General features: G+C 35.3%; 2 protein-coding genes across 5 annotated transcripts; one reads left to right on the forward strand and one right to left on the reverse strand.

Annotated features, from left to right (window-relative positions):
- Positions 1–23: 23 nt before the first annotated feature.
- On the reverse strand, positions 24–5,266 carry rhbdd2 (rhomboid domain containing 2). The gene is made up of 4 exons (XM_051911396.1): positions 4,934–5,266; positions 3,004–3,408; positions 2,695–2,845; positions 24–665 (listed from the first exon to the last, which is right to left on the reverse strand). Exons 1-4 carry the CDS (start codon positions 5,112–5,114, stop codon positions 260–262), a joined length of 1,143 nt encoding a protein of 380 aa, XP_051767356.1. The 5' UTR covers positions 5,115–5,266; the 3' UTR covers positions 24–259.
- On the forward strand, positions 672–23,612 carry LOC127521913 (adhesion G-protein coupled receptor G2). Of its 4 annotated transcripts, none has more exons than XM_051911387.1 (35): positions 672–1,262; positions 1,458–1,496; positions 6,580–6,760; positions 8,181–8,278; positions 10,036–10,670; positions 10,769–10,847; positions 10,955–10,990; positions 11,083–11,153; positions 11,322–11,401; positions 11,713–11,743; positions 11,829–11,866; positions 11,974–12,098; positions 13,229–13,340; positions 13,477–13,544; positions 13,654–13,695; positions 13,807–13,865; positions 13,988–14,028; positions 14,266–14,308; positions 14,403–14,437; positions 14,526–14,656; positions 14,737–14,863; positions 15,111–15,301; positions 16,348–16,567; positions 16,711–16,867; positions 17,436–17,615; positions 17,886–18,008; positions 18,697–18,742; positions 18,854–18,957; positions 19,059–19,180; positions 20,271–20,542; positions 20,658–20,757; positions 20,951–21,234; positions 22,328–22,429; positions 22,522–22,659; positions 23,006–23,612. In XM_051911387.1, the coding sequence occupies exons 3-35, from the start codon at positions 6,693–6,695 to the stop codon at positions 23,113–23,115; spliced, it is 4,068 nt and encodes a 1,355-aa protein (XP_051767347.1). In that variant the 5' UTR covers positions 672–1,262; positions 1,458–1,496; positions 6,580–6,692; the 3' UTR covers positions 23,116–23,612. The 4 variants fall into 4 exon arrangements, with proteins under 4 accessions (XP_051767347.1, XP_051767348.1, XP_051767349.1 ...); XM_051911388.1 differs by having other exon boundaries at positions 1,461–1,496; XM_051911389.1 differs by having other exon boundaries at positions 672–1,258.
- Positions 23,613–23,762: the final 150 nt, after the last annotated feature.

A 23,762-nucleotide genomic window follows, 5' to 3' on the forward strand; every position in this document is an offset into this window, starting at 1 on the left:
ATGCATAAAAAAAATTACTGCAATATAAAAAATACACAAAGAATTTATGCAAAACATTTATATATATATAATAAAAAAAGGTTTTACTCATTTCATTCTTTAAGATACAAAAAGATATAAATGTTCTGTATCAAAACGGCAACTGTATAAAACAAGTTAAACTTCACTTATGTATTAAAAATGTACATCTGGAGTTGTTTGAATTCTGGGAACAAGACATGAGGTATCTAAGAAAGAAAACGGATAAGGCATCAAAACCCTAGGATGGGAATGACACAGAAGCTCCAGGAGGTGTTGTTGGAAAGCCAGGCACTCCAGACTGCGAGATCTGAGGTGTGAACGGCACTCCTGGCTGAGGTTCACTGAACGGCTGCCCTGTCATGTTAAACGGAGGCCTGAACTGATGCTGAGCGTATGGGGACATTGGCATCCATGGGCTGGCGGGGCGATGGCTGTGCCCATGGTGATGTCCATGACTATGACCGTGACCGTGACTATGTCCGTGATTGTGACCAGTGCCGACTCCAGTGTGAGGTGAAGGGAATGTGTATTGTTGTTGAGGGTACAGCGAGACAGGCCAACCGTCGTATGTAGCTGTAGCTTGACCACTGGCGGCATTTACTGGGGCGTAAGCCTGGACTGGGTATGACCCTGGAGGAGCGTCTCTGGAATTACAAATATTATAAATAAGCAGACTTTTTAAAGGGATAGTTCACCCAAAAATGAATATTCTGTCATCATTTACTCAAGTAGTTCCAAACCTGTATAAATTTCTTTCTTTTGCTGAACACAAGATATTTGGAAGAATGTCAGTAACCAAACTGATCTCACCCCCCATTGACTACTGTTTTGGAAATTAATATTGATAGTACTATTTATCTGTTTCAATGTTGTTATTTGCTTGCTTTTAAGTTAAGGCCATATTTGCTTGAACACTTGAATGATTATGAAATTAAGTAAATGCAATACTTCCTTTGTTTGTTATAAGATAAGATGACTAAGAAACAGTTGTGAAAGTTAGGTTTTTGAGTTTGATGATTGTAACCAACAACAAAGGGTAACAATAAGGATGAAGAAAGCATGTTGCAACCTCAAGCAGAGGTGAGCCAGATGAAGACTTCGGTGAAGAAGAGTGCTAAAAGACGACGACAGAGTAGGTGATAAAGGAAGGACATCCATCTTAGTAAGCAAGAGATACACAGACTGATACGCCTACAGCAGGAAGATTGGATCATTCCTGAAGGACTTCAACCAGCCGGTGGGTGAGTACTTTATGGTTTAGGCTAGAATTGACTGCCCTTACCCTACCTGAATAATCCTAGGGTTAAAAGGTGTCCTATAAAAGGTCACACCGACTAACACTTCCATAGTATTTATTTTTCCTACTATGGTAGAAAATGGGGGGCGAGATCTGTTTTGTTACTGACATTCTTCCAAATATTTTCATTTGTGTTCAGCAGAACAAAGAAATTCAAACATTTTGGAACAACTTGAGGGTGAGTAAATGATGACACTGATTTTTTATTTTTTTTTGCATGAACTATCCCTTTAAGACCTTTTCTTAAAACCTGCACAAATAAAATTAATATTCTGTAAATACAATCTCAAAATAATGTATCTCAGATTATTTTACTTAATTAAACAAGCTGTGGCACATTTAACAAGGATATAATACTAAAAAAATACCAATAAATAAATAAATACATTTTATGCATAATATGGGATTTTTAATTTTAATGCCTGAAATATACCGCTTCACTACTTTCAGTTGGTTGTTCCAAAAAAAGAGGAAGATAAAATATCTCTTACATTTTCACTTACAACCATCTACAACATATTGAAATATGAAGTAAACAATGTCATAATTCATCAACAACATGCAATTGTTTAGAATAAATTAGTTGACTGTGAACTGCTCTGAGACCATAAGCCTGTAGAATGTGCAACAATGCCACATTTATTAAATCTCACATTTATGTGTTAGTGTTTAATTTAAGTTTAATTATCACATTAGGCTGTATTGCGACTGGCAAATTTAAGACCTTTTAAAATTATCATTAAGACGTTTGTTATGATTTTTAAGATATTTAAGACTTTTTAATGACATCAAATTTGCTAAAACTGAATTTAAGAAAAATTCGAGAGCTTTCTGACCTCCGATAGACTGAAACATTATTCCCACTTTCAAGGCCCAGAAAGGTAGTAAAGAAATTGTTAAAATAGTCCATGTGACTACAGTGGTTCAACCTTAATGTTGTGAAGCGACAAGAATACTTTTTTGTGTGCAAACCCCCCCCCCCAAAATAACGACTTTATTCAACAACTTCTTCTTTTCCGTGACAGTCTCCGACACTGTTCACGTGAGCACTATGACGCATGTGTGTGATGCTGACGCAGGAGCTGGCCAATACTGAGCCGGCGTTCTGACGTAGAACCCGGAAGCACTGCACTGTGTTTACAATGTGAACAGCGTAGGAGACTGACACGGAATAGAAGAAATTGTTGAATAAAGTTGTTATATTCTCATCGCTTCATAACATTAAGGTTGAACCACTGTAGTCACATGGACTGTTTTAACGACGTCTTTACTACCTTTCAGGTCTTATGGGTTTGGAACGACATGAGGGTGAGTAATTAATGACAGAATTTTCATTTTTGGGTGAACTAACCCTTTAAGATTTATTGATCACTCACGTGAAGTCAAGTGACTTTTTGCGTTCTTCGGCCGATGCAGGGATGAACTGGACACCAGGTATCAGCTTTAGCAAGCGAAAAGGGAACTTCTTCTCCAAGACGGACGCTCTAGATTCTGACATCTCTAACACTGAAAACCATTCCTTTCCATCTGAAAGTACTAAGTTAAGGAATAGACTAGAAATCCACAACTCTACACTGATTTAACTACATCATAGGATTGTCAGCTTTAAAATCCAAGTCTGTAGAAAGGAAAAAAAACAAAAACAAAAAGTCTTAAGTATTATATGCATTTAGGATTAAGGATACATAAAATTCCAGTGATGATAGCCAGGACGTTACAAAGGAAGGCAGTGTTTGGAAAGAACAGGGTTATTATTATTAGAATAATCCAAGGTAGAGATGGCGTAGGCACACTGACGCCCATAATATACGCCCTCTGCATGGCAGAACTGATGGTTATCATTCCCAGGACAGAGAGAGATAATGGGATGAACCCATTTACTGAGCTCCTACTGGATGGGGAGAACAGCAGTGACTCCAGCAGCACATACAGGAGTCCACTGATGGACGACAGCAGCAGGGACCGGTACAGGAATCTGATGGTACCAATTCCTTTCTCCAGCCCACTGCAGGGAAACACCATCAGGATGGCACTCAGGAAAAAATTAATCATATTCTTGTGGTAGAGGAAATAGGTGAAGACTTTGTAGACTGTGAAGAGAGGGGAGAAAAATGAACAAATATGATATTTATGGTATATTTATTTTTATATATGGTGCTAATGTGGTAAATGGATTTACATAGTTACATAGAAACATAGTTTGTGAACCTTTATACCAGGGGTTCTCAACTTTGGCCCTCGAGGACCTCTTTCCTGCAGAGATTTGCTCCAACCCTAATCAAACACACCTAAACAAGCTAATCAAAGTTTTCGGGATTACTGGAAAGTTATAGGCAGGTGAGTTTGATCAAGGTTGGATGTAAACTCTGCAGGAAGTGAACATCGAACACCAGAGAACCCCTGCTTTATAGAACAGTGGCCGTCCACTTTTTCAGGAAGTATATATCGGAAAGATTTAAAAAAAGTCTTTTTTAAAGAGTTATGAGCCATGAACCAAACCAGCCAGCTACAAAGTGAATCACAACATTAAAAACTCTGATTTGAAGCAAAAAAACTGACAAAATGGCAGTTACAAGACTTTGTAACGTTACTTAACAGATTTAGTGAGGGAAAGAAGCATTGCGAATGACGTTATTGAAGTATAAACAACGGACAAATATAAAAAATATAAATTTAAAAATGTTGATTATGTATATAGAAACGGTATATTTTACGTTTATTTCAAAATATTCTTGTATATATATATATACACAATTATTTATGTAGTCTGAGAGCGTAGGGAGACTGACTGGATTAAGTTATGTCATTTGCGGTGCTTCATGGGAAAGACATCTTTTGGCGGGATTTGTTTGTTGTTGAAAGATTTCTTTGCAGAATCATTGGCCATGTAATTTTTGACCAAGAATTCTACTGTTAAACGTGATTATTTTAAATAATGCAGGCTGACAGATTCAACAAAAGCATATACCATCAATTAACAACCTTGTGGCTCACAGTAAGTTTCCAAACAGGTTTCTCAAATACTCCCTCATCGTTCAGCTAGTTCCACCCCCTAGCTCACGCCATTGATCGAGGCTGCCGGAGACCCAATACAGCTTTCTGATTGGATAACATTCGTGACAGGGGGCGGGACATATCGAAGGACCGGTCTTCCTTTGTTTAAATAGCCAATAATAAGTTTAAGTCATAGAACATGCTACTTGATACTAGTCGGTTATGAGTGGTATTAGTGGGCAGGACATTCTCATTCTGTCACTTTTTATTGGACAAAAATCTGTCAGCAATATTTTTGGTCAGTTTCTGAAGACAGACTACATTTTAAATGTACTAAAAGTGAATTTTGTCAACATTTAGAAGTACACTAGCATATACTTGTCCCCAAACATGGACGAAAAACCACATAACTCTAATTTTGAGGTGTTTAAGGTACGTCCTGCCAAACATAATGTGATTAACATATTTATTATAGACATGGGTTTTCAGTAAAATTCTCACAACAGAGACTACATCAGTCTACAAAATGTAATAAGTTAAACTAATACGGCATACATATAACACAACAATAATGTTATTGAGGGGGTCATTTGGAAATTATAAATTATAAACAACTCTTACCATGGCCGCTGATGACAGCACTGGACTCCAGACTGAAAAATTGCTCCGAGATATCTAAGTAATATGGTATGACACTAAAAACACATGACAGCACGGTCACAAACACTATCCCACACGTTAACTCTAAATCCGGTGCAAAACCTGCAAACGTCTGCTTCCAGTTTTTCAAAGTGTTACGCATTTTCAATGATGGAGAATGTGCATAATTTACAATACACTCTTAAAGAATAATTATTTACACACAGTGTTTTCGGATTTCAGTTCCCAACAACACTCGAACCGCAACTTCCGCGCTAGAGGAAAGGTTAATCAAGGTGATCAAAATGCGCAGCCTTTGCGCAGTCTTGTGCCAACTATTATTTTTTCAGCCTCGTATGGTTGTCATGCACATATTACTTCGATTAGAACAGAAACAGTATAATAACTGTGAGTGAAATTTCGAAAAGGTATTAAAAAAAGATATATACAAAATGCAGATACAATTATGCAAGGGTATAATACAGAATGCAAACTTTCATTGGGCTGTATGAACACTATCACATTTGTGCTTCTGTGTGTGTTGTGTATGAGCTCAAATTAGCTCAAATTATGAATCAACAATAATTAAAATTCCATTGTTTATTTTTTACAAAGATTAGAAATGTTATTTGTATATTGAATAAAATTTATGTAAATGAATCACTCAATCTGCTGAGTTGGGAACAAATTAATGTGTTGACTAATGCTTCCTGAAATCAATTAGACCTTTAATATCCTATTGCTTCTCTAATATGGGCTTCCTGCTACTTAAATTTAATATTGTGTGGCATTGCCTAATGTTCCATTTCGTCACAAATTTTATCAGTGTAATAAGCGAGAAGGGAATGTACCCTCCCCAGTGGGTCAAATGAGGAGTTGAAGATGACAGGAAGAGGAGAATAACAGTAGAGAGAGATTACTGAAAGATGGTTACAAAAGAAATAGATATAAAATGGGTTTAAACCCTCACAGATTAAATCTTGCTCTCATGGAGACAAATTAACAGGTAAACAGACGAAAACAAAGCGTGGGAAAGGTGAGGGCAGGTGCAAACCCACAGCTGTGATGCAAGAATGGGTGGAACAACTTATACTGACGTAAAACCCAAAGAGGTTATTATACATTCCATTGAAATAAAAGCTGTGCCTGTTAAAGCAGCCTTACCTGTTAGTCCATGGAACTGATATACCAGAGGTAAATGAAACCACAGTAACCACAAAAAGATAAAAAAACAAAAAACAATTGTATTTTAATATGTTGCCTGTTTCTCAAAAAACATTCTGAAAAAGCATTATGTCTTTTAAAATAATCAACCCCAGGGTTCATGAACAAGCCAGTTGATTCCAAATTTAAGTCATTATGCTTTAAATATACATTAAATGAATGGATATATACTAAAAGAATTTTGATTATTATGACAATTAATTGATTTAAAAAAAAAAAACACACAGTTAATATGTAGCTTTGCTAGAGGGGAAGTGCTCTACTTGTGCTTTGAAGGCTGGGTGTGTGTTGAAGTTTTGGGTTAAAGTGGGTGGTGCACATAACTCAGTGATCATTGATACACTTCACAAGACAGAGAAACCTGGCCATTTTTTAAGTTACTGAGAAACTTTTGTCTGTTTTAGATTTTTCTGAAGTTTGGAAGGACACTTTTTAGCAGGCTGGTTCCAGATATTCTGTGGGAAAGCAGGCTGCGGTTGTTAACAGAGAAACATTTCTGCGTGAGAGAAGAATATCCATGGTTTGGTGCGTCTGTGCGGATCATGATGTGAAGCACAGGAGGATGTCTACACAACTATCCTCAAGGTATGTGGTTTAAAATTAATTTATTTTAATTGTGAATGAATAAATCAAATATTTTGTGTTCATTTTATGAATAAAATGCTGCCATGTGCTGAAAAAAGAGCTTCGGACTGTACCAAATCTGTTGGTTTGGTAGTTTTATAAACTGTTGCATGTTATTTACACGAGTTTATTTAATATTTTTTATTGTTAATTACAGGTGTCAGTAGTAAATTTGTGATTTTGTTATAAATTATAATTAAATAGTTTGTTATAAATAAATTGTTTATTATTGTTGTAAATTGTATATCTTTGTTAGTATTAGTTTCATAAGTAGTTTCATAATCAAAAGATTCCATATTAAAAGACAACAGCATAACATTAATTTCCATGGTAAGTTATGTAATGATAGACTAGTAGAACTGCTGGTACTTTATCTAGTAATCAAAATATTGTCAAATATAGAATAGCTTATATATTATATTCAATATACACTACTTTCTACTAAAGAAATTAATACTTTTATTCAGCAAGAACAAATAAAATTGATCAAAAGTGACAGCAAAAACGTTTATAATGTTACAAAATATTTCTGTTTCAAATAAAAGCTGTTCTTTTATATTCCTAGAAAAATGTATCACGGTTTTCATAAAACTATTAAGCAGCATAACTGCTTTCAATATTGATAATAATAAGAATTGTTTCTTGAGCAGCAAATCAGCATAGAATGATTTCTGAAGGATCATGTGACACTGAAGACTGGAGTAATGATGCTGAAAATTCAGCTTTAACATCACAGGAATAAATTATATTTTAAAATGATATTAAAAATGATGATATTAAAATACAAACCAGTTATTTTAAATAGTAATAATATTTCACAATATTACTGTTTTACTGGATTTCTGGTCAAATAAATGCAGTGTTGGTGAGCATACTGTAATACAAATTTAAAAATATAAAGACATGTAATATTTTTTCTTCCCTTTAAGAATGATATACATTCAAATTATGAATTTAAAAAATATATTTAGCATTATTTTGCACTTTTCAGAGTGAGATTTTAAACACTGCGCCAAAAAAGAAGAAAAAAGCTTTGTTACTAATTTAGCTATTCATCAATATTCATTAAATATTTCCTCATCACTGATAACAGTCACTTTCCTTTTACTGTACATTAGATCTGGTCAGTTGTATTTAATTGCACACCCACTATTGATTTAACATTGAAAGCTCCTGACAAACTAAGAAAAGGTTAAGCAAATGTTTGTTAAAATTCTGTTGGTTTAGCCTTAAGGATTTATGAAATAAAATGGATGTGTTGTGTAACGTCAGTCGGGTGTGACAATCTCTACAGCTTCATTTTGGAAATGTTATTACTCATTACTTTTATGTAATTTCTTTGCATCTGATGCCAAGTGAGGTTTCTTTCTGTATGTTTCAGAGGGATGGCAATCACACGATTAAGTAGCTGGACTTTGGACTTTTGGAGTCGTCTGGATTATGTTTTCTTCCTGGTTCTGCTCCTGGTGTGCCATCCAGGTAAAGTCTCATGACTGTATAAGACACAGCTGTAATTATTATACAGCTCCACTTAATGTCAGGGATTGTCCTCCTGTTTGCTTACCTATTGTGCCACAATACTGCCCCACATGCAAGTTTATAGAACAAAGGTAGATGATGAAAGTAAAACGTCTGTTTGCACAATGTGGTAACATTAAACAATGGCTTGTGTAACTTCTAATGGAGATCCAGAGGTCTTCATATCCTGCTTTCTGCACCTGGACATATGGAGTCCAAAAGACTGGTAGTGAAACTTGTTGCATTTATGTAATTGTATAGACATTTATTATCAGTATGATTAATATCAGTTATGATCAGATATGATCATGTGATCCTGCATGATATTGTGTCTCAGTGGAAGAAATCTGACAAAGTTTATTCACATGATCACTGTCACAAATCTGGTTATCCGATTAGTGATCTAGAAATAGTACAGAATCGTAAATATTTCTTATTCATTTTACATCATAATTAGTGCTACATACATACATGCACACACACAAATATATTTACAAACTTTTAAATTTAGATTTGATTAATCGCGTTACGCTGCCAACACTGCCAATACATAAGCCGATATGCTTCTGCGAGTAAGACATAGTGCTGCTGCACAAATAGCATATATCAATAACCCACAGCAGATCTATACAGGTGGAGCTGGGGAAGGTGAAGGGTTTTAGACGAACTTTGAAGCGCGCTACAAATTGCTATAGTGAATGTAACCAGCCATTTAAATGTGTGAGCAACAAGCTCATTGGCTACAGAAGTGACATGGACCAATCAGCTTGTGCCAGTAGTTAACGCTGTAATTACCATCAGTTTGCGTTAAGAACCATCAGCCTGCGCCATCTAGAGTTTCATGACAGAACTATGTATGTATACCCACACATATTCCATATTTAAAAACTTTTATGTTAGATGCGATTAATCGCGATTAATCGATTTGACAGCTCTAAATTTTTTTGGTTGCAGATTTGTTTTTAAATTCTAACATTTTTGTGATGAGCAGGGCGGGCGAGAGCCGTGAGGGAACGGCGCAAGGCCGGTGACGGGAGTGATAACGAGCATCAGCTGCGAGTCGCACCGGCCTCGAATCTCTTACGGAGGAGCTCCGGTGCGACTCGCAGCTGATGCTCGTTATCACTCGCGTCACCGGCCTCGCGCCGTTTTATTTCCAGGTTTTTTTTTTTTTACCCCACTGTATATTAACATATTTCCCATAGTCAATGTATTTAGGCTGTAAAAACTGTATAAGCAGCAGTTTGAATTTGCAGTCTGCATGTCTTTCCTAGTATGAAGAGGAACATCTCAGAAATATTGCTCTCTGTTCCTGTAATGGGAGTGTATCTGAATCACTTAAAATATGGGCTGTGATCACTATTAAACACAATAGTTTAACTGAACCAACCATACAAATACAGCTCATTCAACCTGCTGGACATGTTTTAGTCTGGCACAAAACAAAAGCCAATTTCAACGTATACTTATGAATCAGCTAAATGGGCAGACGAAAAGGAAGAGATAGAGACAGACTTTTTCTTTCTTTCTTTCTTTCTTTCTTTCTTTCTTTTCTATCTGTGTGTCTATCTATCTGTCTGTCTGTCTATCCATCCGTCCGTCTATCTTTTTTATGTAAAGAAATAAATGGCATAAATTCAAAGTTAAATTATATGCTGTGTGTTGTAACGATACACATTTGATGTAATTTAATCTTTTCTGTATTTTTTTTCCTACAGTAACATCGATCACACCTAACACAACAACTGACTATCCTGCCATCTCAGCATATGCATTATCTTCAGCCACAAATTTGACAACAGTTACTGGAGGAGCCACAGATAACATTACCAGTGCACATTCACCTATAACTGAAAGTCCCAGTAACTCATCGACAGTGCCATTAACAACAAGCCCTTTTACCGTGCTAAATACAACAAAAACAATGACGGATACCACAGCCACATCTTCTAACATGAGCACAACAATCCCAGCAATGACACTTACGACAGAATTACACAGCACTGATAATCAAACCACGGAAACTACACCATACACATCCATTGGAAACACAACTTTTTCTGAAACGACTACAATCTCCGCATCCACTGAAAACACAACATTTTCTGAAACAACCACAAACTCCACATCCACTGAAAACACAACTTTTTTTGAAACGACTACAATCTCCGCTTCCACTGTAAACACAACTTTTTCTGAAACAACCACAAACTCCACATCCACTGAAAACACAACTTTTTTTGAAACGACTACAATCTCCGCTTCCACTGTAAACACAACTTTTTCTGAAACAACCACAAACTCCACATCCACTGAAAACACAACAACCACAAACTCCACATTTACAGCAACAGTAAGTACTAGAAATAGACCATTATTAGCACAAAAGCTCCATTTACATCCTACTGTCAGGCACCACCTTAATAGACTCATTACCAATATCATCTTCAGCCCGAACCATCATCCTCTGCCAATACAACTGATACAACACCACTGCTGACAACCATTAACCAAACATTTACCACGAACGGTAAGACATACAATGTAAAGATCTATCTCTGTGTGTATCAAACCACAGTTTGCACTTTCTATCTTATTTGACCCCCCTTTATCTAATATTACGTTATTCTTGTCTAGATACAGCACCCACACATTGTCAAAGCTGTACAAATGGTAAATATTACAATTTCAACAAACATAATGGCTAATTTTTCTGTCAAATGGAAGGAATACAATGCATAACTGACTCTTTTGGTCTTTATTAGTATTTTACTGGATGACTACATCTGTAGAGGTAATGGGAACACCCCAAAGTGAACAAAATGTCACAACACAGGTGAGTTCAGGAATGATACTGACTCAGCTATTTTATTTTATTTTAAAAAACAGACAGTTGAATGACATATAAAACAATTACAGTGTCTATAGTAAATTATGTAAATGCTTTACAGTTTTCTGTCATTCTTTGAAAAATGGTATTTAACATCTGCAATGTGTTTTTCAGCTTGAGGAGCTATTCAGACGCGAACTAGATGCATGTGCAACTCCCGTTACAAGGTCTATTCGTGGTAGTATTTCTGAAAGGTACAGTACACTGTAGTGACTTCAAGAATAAATACACTTAAATGTTCTCACTTAAGGATATATTAGTACTTTAAAACCGAATGCTTATGTAATTTCTTTACTTTCTTTAACTATGTTTTTTATCATCATGCATTACTGGCAGTCACAAAGTTAATTCCTTCATTTAACGGGTGATGTTTAAAGAGCTTTCTGTTGCCATTATTTCCCTGACCTTGATTCACACAAGGACAGAGAGGGTGAATCCACTGTCAGCAGGGTTTACTGTGCTTTGACAGGTTGTATAACAAATTCTCCTTCTGTCTGTTCTGCAGTTCAGTAACAGAAAAACTCAGCCTGTTTGAAGTAAGTGCAGAATAAGTTACCTTGGTATTTTATCAGATTTCATATAATAAGCACACACAACATTTCCTTTATTTTCCTCTGTTAGGCCATGGAGCTCACGTGCGATCAAAAAAATATTACAAAGTCAGTATCACATGATTCTCTCCTGCATATCAAACATATTCAAGCAATAGATTAAATGATTGTTATATAAGCTATAAGCTTAACATCATCCTTGTGTTTTCTGACAGGAATGCACAATGCTATATTCTTCTGAAGCTGACAGCTCATCTTAATATTTGCTGCATTATAAATACTGTGATGGAGATGAACTCGAGCATCAGGGTCAGTGTGGTGGGACAAATAGAAAGAGTGGGTTAGTAAAATCCTCCTAATTCATGTTTTATTATATTATTTATTTATTATATTATATTATAATATTATTACATCTCTCTCTCTCTCTATATATAAGTCACGACTGAAGGGCATTGTTAACCCCTTCAGTCGTGACTTATTCACGATACAGCACTAGCCTCGAGTACCTTATTGCTTACATAGATATATATATTTTATAAAACGGTTACCACACAATACAAATATTAAAGCCAAAAATATGTATCAATGCAAATTTCATGAAGTAAACTTTCATTAAAAGCCTTCCTTCCACTGGAAAAAACAGTCCCTGACCGTGAACAGCAACAGAAGTTACATTATTACGCCATTAGACGGCGGCAAAGACTGTCTTATTGAGTGCGTCAGTCAGTAGCGAAGAGACTTTTACATTGAGAAAAGCTGAATTGTTGTGAACACGGAACAAGACGCAATTGACAAATGCTTTGACTAGCGCTGTCAGTCACGGGAAAACCCCTTAACTGTTAAAAGGACAAGATAATACATCAGACATCATTATGAACATAGGACTGACCTAAAGGAAAATGCTAAATCTGAATGCAGGTAATAAACTCGCTCACTCGATCTCTTTCTCACAATACTCTTCTACATAATACAGTAAGCTTCAGTTTACGTTGCTAAGAGTGGTTGCTAAGGGTGTTGTGTAGTGATACACAGAACCGTTGGGTGAAACGGTCATAGCCTGTTTTATCGTGAATAAAACACAGCTGTTAACCAATCAGAATCAAGGACAGGAACTAACCGTTTCATAAATATATATATATATATATTATTTTTTTAGTCAAACCAAAGTTTATTCAGACACCTTAACAATTTCATTCATTATTACAGTTTATTCACTATAGTTTAAAAAAAAAAAGGTAATAAAATATGACAAGATCTCAGAGTTAAATCTCGATTAAAATGTTGAGACAAACTGCAATTTCCACCAGATGTAGTATGATTGTTTCAGTATACAAATGAAAAAGTGCTTAGTAATAAGGTTTTTTGCTGTCATTCTATTTTGTATTAAAATACAAATAAATTGTACTAATTTAATATTACATAATCTAAAAGATATGAATGTTTGAGTGAGACGGATGTGTTTTTGGGCAGGTGTGTGTGCAGATGACATTACACAGATCTCAGCTGGACAATATGACAAATGCAATCAATCATTCGATCATGGTGTTATATGTAGTGCAGAACAACCACAGAACATCACATGGTAAGTTTAGAATCAAACTGGAAAAGGATGGTATCATGCTCAAATTATTCCTATTTGAGTAGGATACAACCTATAATTTTTTACATACTTAGTGTTCTTTATATCCTGTCTCATTTTATTGTATTTATTTTCATAGTGGAAACAGTACAAATGTGATTTTTCCACTTAATATTGATGCTCCGGAGGTCTGTCCTACTAGCCCACGTAAGGCTTTCTTTATCCTCTTTTATACACCTTCTGTGTACTTTAGCATCCTTACATTTTATTGCATGGTGTGTTGATTTATTATGTTTTCTTTTGTTTTTCCCTAAAGCAACACCAACATGTTATTGTTCTTCACACTGCAATAGCTCAGGTAAGACAAGAGTCTGTAGTAACAAAATAATTGCTTCAAATATAAATGCATTTGAAGGGTAAATCATAAGGTCAAATGTTACTTATACTTATACTTCTTCCTCTATTTTAGATTATTACTATTACACTAACATTTCTTTGATTGGTGTAACGTCCAACATTACAAGCCAAGTAAGTAACACTTCTAGTGTTGAATTCAGATGTCTGAATTTGAATTAATATTCAGTCCATGATGAGTTACATAATGATTTGTCATAGTACCATTGATCCATATTTTTTTTATTTGTCAACAGATTCTTGATTTTTTGAAATACCCAGCATGCCAAAACATGTCGTAAGTTAGACAAATCTTACTGTATCTTTTTCCTATCAAATAAAAATGTAAATTTATTTACCATATAATGTAATCAAAGGAATTTATGGTATGCATTCATTTTACCATTGTGTGTGCGTTCCCTGAAAATCAAACCCATGACCTTAGTACAATACTCTACCATTTGCATTACAGGATCTATGAAAATATCTACTGAATATAGTACTTCAACACTCCTCTTTCTCTTCTCCATTATAGATCTGTTTGTAACATTTCACAAACTTTCATAAGTCACATTCAGGTAAGATATCTTTATATCAGTAATGAAAGTAAGATGTTTTTCAGTATTAGAATGGTTCAGATTTCCTAACTCTTCACAATTTTGATTTCTGTAGGACTCACGAATGATTTGTGAATACGACGTGATAGAGTATGTTGAGTCTCATTGCAGCATAATGTTTTGATAAAGTTTGTTTTAAAGTTGCTGGGTGGTTAATGTACTACTCCTTCTTCTCCAGGAGGCGCATTTGTAAAGTTATAGTTAAACTAGACACAGCCATGGACGTGTGTGATATTCGCACAGCTCTAGAGGCCATCTTAAAACCACAAAATGACTCTGTGATCTTTGACGGAGTTGTGAGCAGAGTGGGTAAGTGTCTTCTGTTAATATCTGTAGATATCTAATGTATATCTGAATATATCTGATGATATGGTTATATTGATTTTCAGCAATCTGCTATAATACTTCTTCGGATCCTTTACGACAAACTCTCATATGGCAGCCATCTTTGAGTACAAATTTCAGTTCTGAAGTCTTCTGTATGGAGTCAAACCGAGAAAACTTTAATGAATACTGGTTAGTAGAGCGACCTCAATGCTTGTCTTTGCATTAAATGTGTCATATACGTCGGTGTATGTATATTTGCTATTTGTTTTATACATATAATATAGTAATATACAAGTAATACACATCCTTCACACACACACACACACACACACACACATATATATCTGTGCATGTGTACAATGTGAATAATATAAAATTAATAAAACACACAATTAATGTTTTTAACAATGCTTTTTATTTATTATTCATTGTACAGCTCAGTGGGCAATACAGTCATTCCCCTAAATGACAGTTGTAATTTATCTACAACCCCAGTCCAAAACATCACCACAACTCTTCCATCTTTTACAAGTACCTCACTCTCAAACATAACCATCAACTCTACAGCCATACTGGTGTCGACTTCTGTGAATGTAACAACTTTACCTGCTAATGTAACAACCTCAGGTAATTAAACACAGTAGGATATGAATTCATTCATTCATTCATTCATTCATGCAAAAGTCTGTTTTTAGAACACTAAGTTTAAAAAAAAATTGTGACATTGTAATGGCATGAGCCAAATTTGATGCATATTTTTTTTATATATATATATATATATATACACACTACCAGTCAAAAGTTTGTAATCAGTAAGATTTTTTTAATGTTTTTAAAAGAAGTTTCGTCTGCTCACCAAGGCTGCATTTATTTAATTAAAAATACAGTAAAAACAGTAATATTGTGAAATATTATTACAATTTAAAATAACTGTTTTCTGTTTGAATATATTTTATAAAGTAATTTATTCCTGTGATCAAAGCTGAATTTTCAGCATCATTACTCCAGTCTTCAGTGTCACATGATCCTTCAGAAATCATTCTGATATGCTGATCTGCTGCTCAAGAAACATTTATTGTGTACAATTGTACAAAATATTTGTGTACAATATTTTTTTTTGATGAATAGAAAGTTCAAAAGAACAGCATTTATTTGAAATATAATCTTTTGTAACATTATAAATGTCTTTACTGTCACTTTTGATCGATTTATTGCATCCTTGCTGAATAAAAGTATTAATTTCTTTAATTTCTTTTCAAAAAAATAAAAATAAAAATTCTTACTGACCCCAAACTTTTACCAAATTACTTTATAAAATATATTCAAACAGAAAACAATTATTTTAAATTGTAATAATATTTCACAATATTACTGTTTTTACTGTATTTTATTAAACTGTATTGAATAAATGCAGTCTTGGTGAGCAGACGAAACTTCTTTTAAAAACATTAAAAATCTTACAGATTCCAAACTTTTGACTGGTAGTGTATGTGTATATATATATATATATATATATATAATTATAACATATTGTTTTATATGACAAATAAGCAAATAAAATGTTTTTCTCGCATTACAGTAATGGCAAAACAGAGGTTTCAAGATATTTACCTTGTTGCTGTCATAAATCGGCTGAATTTTTATTTCTTTCTCTCCCTTTCCTCATGGTATAGTGTCCTCGACCACATCAGGGACATTAGATGCTGATGAACTGTTGAAGTTGAGTGCAAATGCTTCATCTTTAAATGCTACTCAGGTGGACAAGCTTTTATCACAGCTAGAGTCACTTTTATCTGGGCCCAATGTCAGCCTGGCTGTGGCAAACACTTCCGTCAATATTGTCAACAACCTCCTTGATGTTCCTGTAGCTGTAATCACTCCTTTCTCAAACAGGTGAGATGCCTTATATAAAGTCTTATAATGTCAACCTAGAAAGTACATTTACCTAAACTATTCACTTTTTCTTTAGCTGTACATAGAATACAGTAATAAACATAGTCTGACTGACACTAAAGCTATTTGCCTCTGGTTACTAGGGCCATTAAGGTTGTGGACACAGTGGGTCTTAAACTGGTTGTATCAGAGACGAGTCAGTCAGTACTTTCACAATCACTGGCTCTGGCAGTGAAGAAAGTTGATGGGGCCAACTTTCAGGAGACGTCCTTCTCCTTAGTGGAATCATCTAACCTGCAGGTAACATCTCCATCATTCATTTCAATTCATCTTACAGACTGTGATAAAAATAAAAAAATACAGATACAGATAACAAATACCAATACAGATACAGACAATATACCAATTCTGGTTTGATTTGCTTGAAAAAAAAAATATTATTATTATTATTAATAAAGTATATATATATATATATATATATATATATATATATATATATATATATATATATTTCTATTTTAACTTCTTATGGGTTTCTTTTATTTGTATAACTCTTGTAGTTTTTGAAAATTGCTTTACTATTTATATTTTAAATTAAATTTAAAAAACTTTTAATTAAATAAAAAAAATGTAATTGAATTTAATTTAATTGAATTTAATTATTTTTGAGGAACTCGGAGTAGCCTTTACTAGGTTATCTGCTAATATTATAAGCAGGCACTTTTGCCATTGATCACTTTTGTATCACTTTCTATAATATTTACTACACTACACAAATGAAGTGATGATAAATGTTAACGAGTAAAATGTTTTGGATTTTTATGAGTCCAAAGTACCTGATTTGGTTATGCTGTGTTTGGCATTACAGATTCGAAGTAACCCCGGTAAGACTGAAGCCCTGTCCAGAGACATTGCGGTTAGGGTTGGGTCCACTCCTCTGGGTTCAGTCACCCTCCCAGCGTCCCTCACGCAGAACCTCACGGATGAACAGCAGCAGCTCGCATCCAGAGTCCAGTTCAACTTCTTCCAGAAGAGCACCTTCTTCCAGGTCTGGGCGCTCCTTCTGCTACAGAGCAATGCTTTTGTTTCAAATTAGTTTGCTTTCTGTTAAAATAACTGTCTCATATTTGAAATAGCTGAATGGTGTAGTGTGAACTGATATGATACTGTCTAGACATTATCTCGCTAGCACATCGCAGAACAAGATACGCTTGTATTGCTGTAGTTATTATGCTACATAGGAAGCTTTAGTTTAATTCAACTGAATCAATATCTGATCAGTATCTGAACTCTTTTTTTGTATTTCTCCCAAATACAGGACAAATCACTAGGAAGCCGTAAACTAAACAGCGGGATTTTGGGTAGCAGTGTGGCTAACCTGAGCATCTCAGGTCTACAGAAGGAAGTGCTGATAACCCTGCGAAACACAGAACCCATTCCGGTAAAAATAAATAACATTAATATCACTCAGAATTAATGAAATGATAATTTAACAAACACAATAGCTGCATCCCAATCCTTCGAAGGCTGCTTTAGAAAATGCATCCTTCTTTTCCTGGGCTGTGAAGGATAGAACGAGTGGATCCTTCCTTCGCAGCCTAGCCTATCCCAAGATTCATTGCACCAGATTATATATATATAAATGCTGGATTACACTTTTAAATATAAGTATTGTTGGTTTTCAACTTTCTCGAAAATGTAACAATACAAATGTTTAAAAAAAAACACTTTAAATCTGTTCAAATATTGATATGCGATTTGATAAAAAGTTTATGCTCTTTATCTTGTACGTAAATGGAACATGCTGAACATATTTAGACAGGTAGTGAACCCTTTTTTGTTTTCGGACAAGCTGAATATAACTAAAGAAAAAGAAGTCCAGTACAAATGTTACTGTCGCTCATCAAAGGCAGCTGTCACAGTTGCTAGGCGGCAAGAACAGTCCTCTGTAGGCTAGACCGTCCCATTTGACAACGCTCAGTCCGACCTTCTCAGACTTTGAAGGTGTGGTTTTTGAATTCGGTGTCCTTCGAAGGATGCAGCCTCTGAATTGGGACACAGCTAATAACAGATTTGTACTTCAATACAATGTTGTTTTCTTGTCTTATTCTCTTTTTCTTCCTCCACAGGCTAACTATGTAGCTTCCTGTGTATTCTGGGACTTTAGCTTTAATGGTAAAAGTTGTGTTTTAATGTTCTCTTCTTTACAGAATATACTCCAAGTCTCATTTTTTTAATTTGTTGGTTTGAATTTGTGTGTTTTAAACGTTGGTTACCTGTTTGCAGGTGGCTCGGGCGGCTGGAATGCTGCTGGGTGCCGTGTGCTTAACTCTTCTGCTGAAGAAACGCAGTGCGCTTGCAATCACCTTACCAGCTTTGGTATTCTGCTAGTGAGTTATAGCACTGACATCACTTGACATATCCTTGTTTAACATGATGTTTAGATTCTTTGGGATGCCATAATTGTGTTTGGTTAAATCTTCCCTGACAGGACATTTCTAGGACTCCCATCCCTGAAGAGCATCTCAACATCCTGACATACATTACATACATCGGCTGTGGCATTTCGGCTATTTTCCTGTCTATCACCCTTCTCACTTATCTGGCCTTTGGGTAAGGATACTTTTGACCAATGAAGATTTACCATTTAACTTCTCCTTTACCTTTATGTATTTACTTTAATGTCTTTCATACAGGGCTTGACATTAACACCCGCCAACCTGCCAAATGCGGGTGGATTTCAGCAGTGGCGTGTAATGCCGTCACTCGTGCTAGCCACTTTGTCAGGGTGAATTTTATACAGTATATAATATATTTACATTTTAGAATTGTAGTGTTTTAAAAAGTCATCTGAAATAATAAACTAAGTGCAATGTAATGTCAAAAATATAGATTTTTCGATACATATCTATACTGAAATATCTGAAACACTTCCAATACTCATTTTCCACAGAAAAGATGCACGATCTCGCTCTCTCATCTCTCCGACAGCGAGTTGACTCACAAACTAGCCTCCCCTCGCTCACTCGTTTCATTTGCTCCGGATGAATATTGTTGGTGTTACAGGGCTTGAATTTTGGAGTGGGATTGCACGTACTGCGCATAATTTTACTCATTCACGCAGATTTTGTGCTCACACCCAAAGTGCGGCACATAAAGCAGCCTCTCAGTACTAAATTGAGTTCTTTTTTGCTGCTTATTGCACTTAAACAGTCAAATACACACAAAATGTTGTTAAAAAGGCTGGTGACACATTTAGTTATGTTTTAAGGGAACGTAAACAGTTGAGAAAGAAAACGCTAACAGTATAATGGGTCCGTGCGTCAGTCTTAAAGTGACAGCAGCCTAATATACCCACTGCCAAATTATGAGATAATATTAAAAATATCTATATGGCAGTTTTTCCCCATGGTATTGATGTCAAAATTGTGGCCAATGAAAATGCTAAGTGGCTAGTAACTTTGGAAAACCACAAGCCATAGTGGCTGGTGAGCAAAACGTTAATGTCAAGCCCTGATTTTATATTTTTACATAAGACCAAATGCCGATTTGCTGCTCAAGATACATTTATATCAAAATACATGTCTTTACTGTCAATTTTGATCAATTTAATGCATCCTTACTGAATTATTCATTTTGACTCCAAACTTTTGAATGGTAGTGTATGTATAAACATTAACTTTTTTTAAAAATCTCTCTGCAGTAAACTGCGCAAAGACATCCCGTCTAAGATCCTTATTCAGCTGTGTTTGGCCTTGCTGCTGCTCAACCTGGTGTTCCTATTGGACGCTTGGTTAGCTCTGTACCCAGATGCCGTGGGTCTTTGCATCTCCACTGCTTTTTTCCTGCACTACTTCCTTCTGGCGTCTTTTACCTGGATGGCACTGGAGGCCGTCCACATGTACCTGGCCATCGTGAAGGTGTTCAACACCTACATCTCCCGCTTTATGGTGAAGATCGGATTTGCTGGTTGGGGTACGTGACTGATCTGTTACTTTCATGTTATCTGCACAAGTTTTGAAGACTGCTTTGTTCAAATTGTTTTGTCTGTCTGAGGGCATATGACCTCATAATTATTTTTTCTTTAAAGGCATTCCTCTCATCGTAGTCATAATCGTCATAGCCATTAACAAAGACAACTATGGCCTTGTGACATATGGGAGGTATGCAGATGGAGGAACAAATGATTTGTGAGTAACAATTCCTATATTTTTCAGCACTAACTTGATATAATATATATATATATATATATATATATATATATATATATTCTGTATAAATTACATTTATTATTTTAGTGTTAAATTGAACCACCCTCTTCCAGACTAAGGAAACCTTACAGTTTTCTCTCACAGATATTGTACAATTTGTTTTTTCCTACAGTTGCTGGATAAAAAACGACATTGCTTTCTATGTTGCCGTGGTGGCGTACTTTTGTCTCGTCTTCCTGCTGAACTTCGCCATGTTTATTGTGGTGATGATCCAGCTGTGCCGCATTAAGAAACAGAACCCTCACAACGCGCAGAATCGCAGCGGCTGGCACGAGGTGCGCAGTGTAGCTGGACTCACCATGCTTCTGGGCCTCACCTGGGGCTTCGCTTTCTTCGCCTGGGGTCCTGTTAACCTGGCCTTCATGTACCTGTTTGCCATTTTTAACACTTTACAAGGTTAGTCCCAATTTGCACAGATGCTCTACTGTTTTGGAAGACTCAATTTAATGTCTTAATAAATACCTCTGGTGTTATTGTGCACTATTCATCAAGTTATTACAAAGAAAATTAAGAAGTGCATTTTCAAAATTGTATCTTGTATCAAAATATATTAACTTTCTCCACTTCTGAAATGACTTTTCAGCCAGTGGCTTTTAAACTGGGGTCTGGGGACCCTCAGGGGACCGCAAGAGTTTTTTGAGGGACAAATTTGAAAATTTGAGAAAAAAAAAAAAAAAGAATTTACAAATTACGTTCTTTAGGAATCTCAAAGATAACTGTAAACCCACTGTGGAACTAAATTTTTTGTGAAATCACAATACAAATACATTTTCATTTAATTGAAAATATTTCTCTTTATATCAAACATTTATATTGGACATAAAAAATATACATGTAATATAAATTCTATATTTTACAGATTATATTTTTCATGTGATCCTTCAGAAATTATTCTAATATGCTGATTTGGTGCTTAAAGGGTTAGTTTACCCAAAAATGAAAACTCACCCTCATGTCGTTCCAAACCCATAAGACTTACGTTTATCTTCAAAACACAAATGAAGATCTTTTTAATGAAATCTGAGAGATTTCTGACCCTCCATTGACAGTCCACGTAACTACCACTTTTACGCTTCAAAAAGTTCTTAAACCGCTTGATTCATATGGATTCGTTTTACGATATCTTAATGGACTTTTTGAAGCGACAAAGTGGTATTTGCATGGACTGTCAATGGAGAAACATAAATCTCTCAGATTTCATTAAAATATCTTCATTTGTGTTTCGAAGATGGGTGAGTAATTGATGACAGTTTTTGTCAATCAATCAATCAATCAATCAATCAATCAATCCAAATTATTGAACAGTACTCATTTTAACACTGTCCATTTGTCAGGGTTGTTGTCTTCAGGTGCTACTTTAATTAGTTTCAGATAACACCACCCACAGTTCCTTTGTGGAATCCAACATATGATCAGGTGACACATGTCAGGGTTTATTTTTAGCATTCTGATGGCATGTTGACACTAGAATGTACCCGTCCCTTCGCAGGATTCTTCATCTTTGTGTTCCATTGTGCAATGAAAGAGAACGTCAGACGACAATGGAGGACATACCTGTGTTGTGGCAGACTGAGACTGTCAGAAAACTCAGGTACGAGGCCTTTGTAAGTTCATGCACGTGTCTGACTTGCTTTTATGTGGCGTATTGCTCTAATTGCCGCCCTTCTCTCTTTTACGCAACAGAATGGAGTCGCACAGCAACTCAGAAGATAAACAAAGCCTCCAAGGAAAAGACGTCTTCATTCCATTCATCAAATTCGAACAATTCTAGCTTATCTTTCCTGAACCATGACAGATTGGCTGAAACGCAAAGGGGCATCGGTGAGTATTACCTGCTGGACAGGCCATGTTAATAATGCTTCTGCATACATTTATTACCTAAAATTCCTATTTGAAACAGCAGGTGATGCTACAGTATCTGATCTTTAAATGGAAGCACAGCCCTCTTCCACTTCCTGTTTTAGTTTTCAGCTTGATTTGAATTATTTAAAAGAACCTACTATTAACTGTGTCAACTATCTTTAATATGTTTAAACGTTAATAGTTTAATAGTAAATCTTAATTTGGAGCTATATGAATAATTAATATTTATACATTAGCCAGATTAGATTGAATAGGTTTTTTGTGAAAGAAGTGCAACATTTGAGCTTTTTGTCTGTAATCGCAGGCAACCCGATGGATGACAGGATAATAACTGCAGCAGAAGAGCCCGTCTCAGGTTCTGACGTGGTAATGAATGAGATCAATGACCAGTACTGGGGTCAAAGGTCATACTGAATGAACTAACCACAGCCGGTGTGAGTGTGTGTGCATGTATGTGTGTCATAAGGTCCAATGAGACACTGTATTTCACTTATCTTTTAAGTTTACGTAAAGTATTGTGTGTTGAATGTACAACAGAAAAGATATATATTACTTCAGATTAAGCACTTTAATCAATGCTATTAATTAATGAAGCTACCACCACAAACCTTTTAAACCAACAAAAATGGTTTAGGGTGAGGAGTTCAGTAGAATTGTGTATGAAATTAAATGATGTGCTTATATTGTTAGGGTTCAATGACTTATTTTATGTATCCGTGAGTCTGGAATATTCAATTCATGTATGTTGTCATATGTATTTTAATTTTTGTATTTTTAAAGCTTTTCAAAAATAATGAATTGTACACTTATGAGTATAACAAAAGTTGTGGAGTGCCTGTCTGAAATAAGATTTTGAAGACATTTATAGTGTTACAAAAAATTCTATTTAAAATAAATGCTGTTCATTTGAACTCTCTATTCATCAGAGAATCCTGAAAAAAATGTATCATGGTTTCCACAAAAATATTAAGAAGCAACAAATCAGCATATTAGAATAATTTCTGAAGAATCATGTGACGCTAAAGACTGGACTAATGATGCTGAAAATTCAGCTTTGCATC

Source organism: Ctenopharyngodon idella, chromosome 10 (assembly GCF_019924925.1).
Source record: "Ctenopharyngodon idella isolate HZGC_01 chromosome 10, HZGC01, whole genome shotgun sequence".
In the NCBI taxonomy this organism is placed as follows: Eukaryota; Metazoa; Chordata; class Actinopteri; order Cypriniformes; family Xenocyprididae; genus Ctenopharyngodon; species Ctenopharyngodon idella.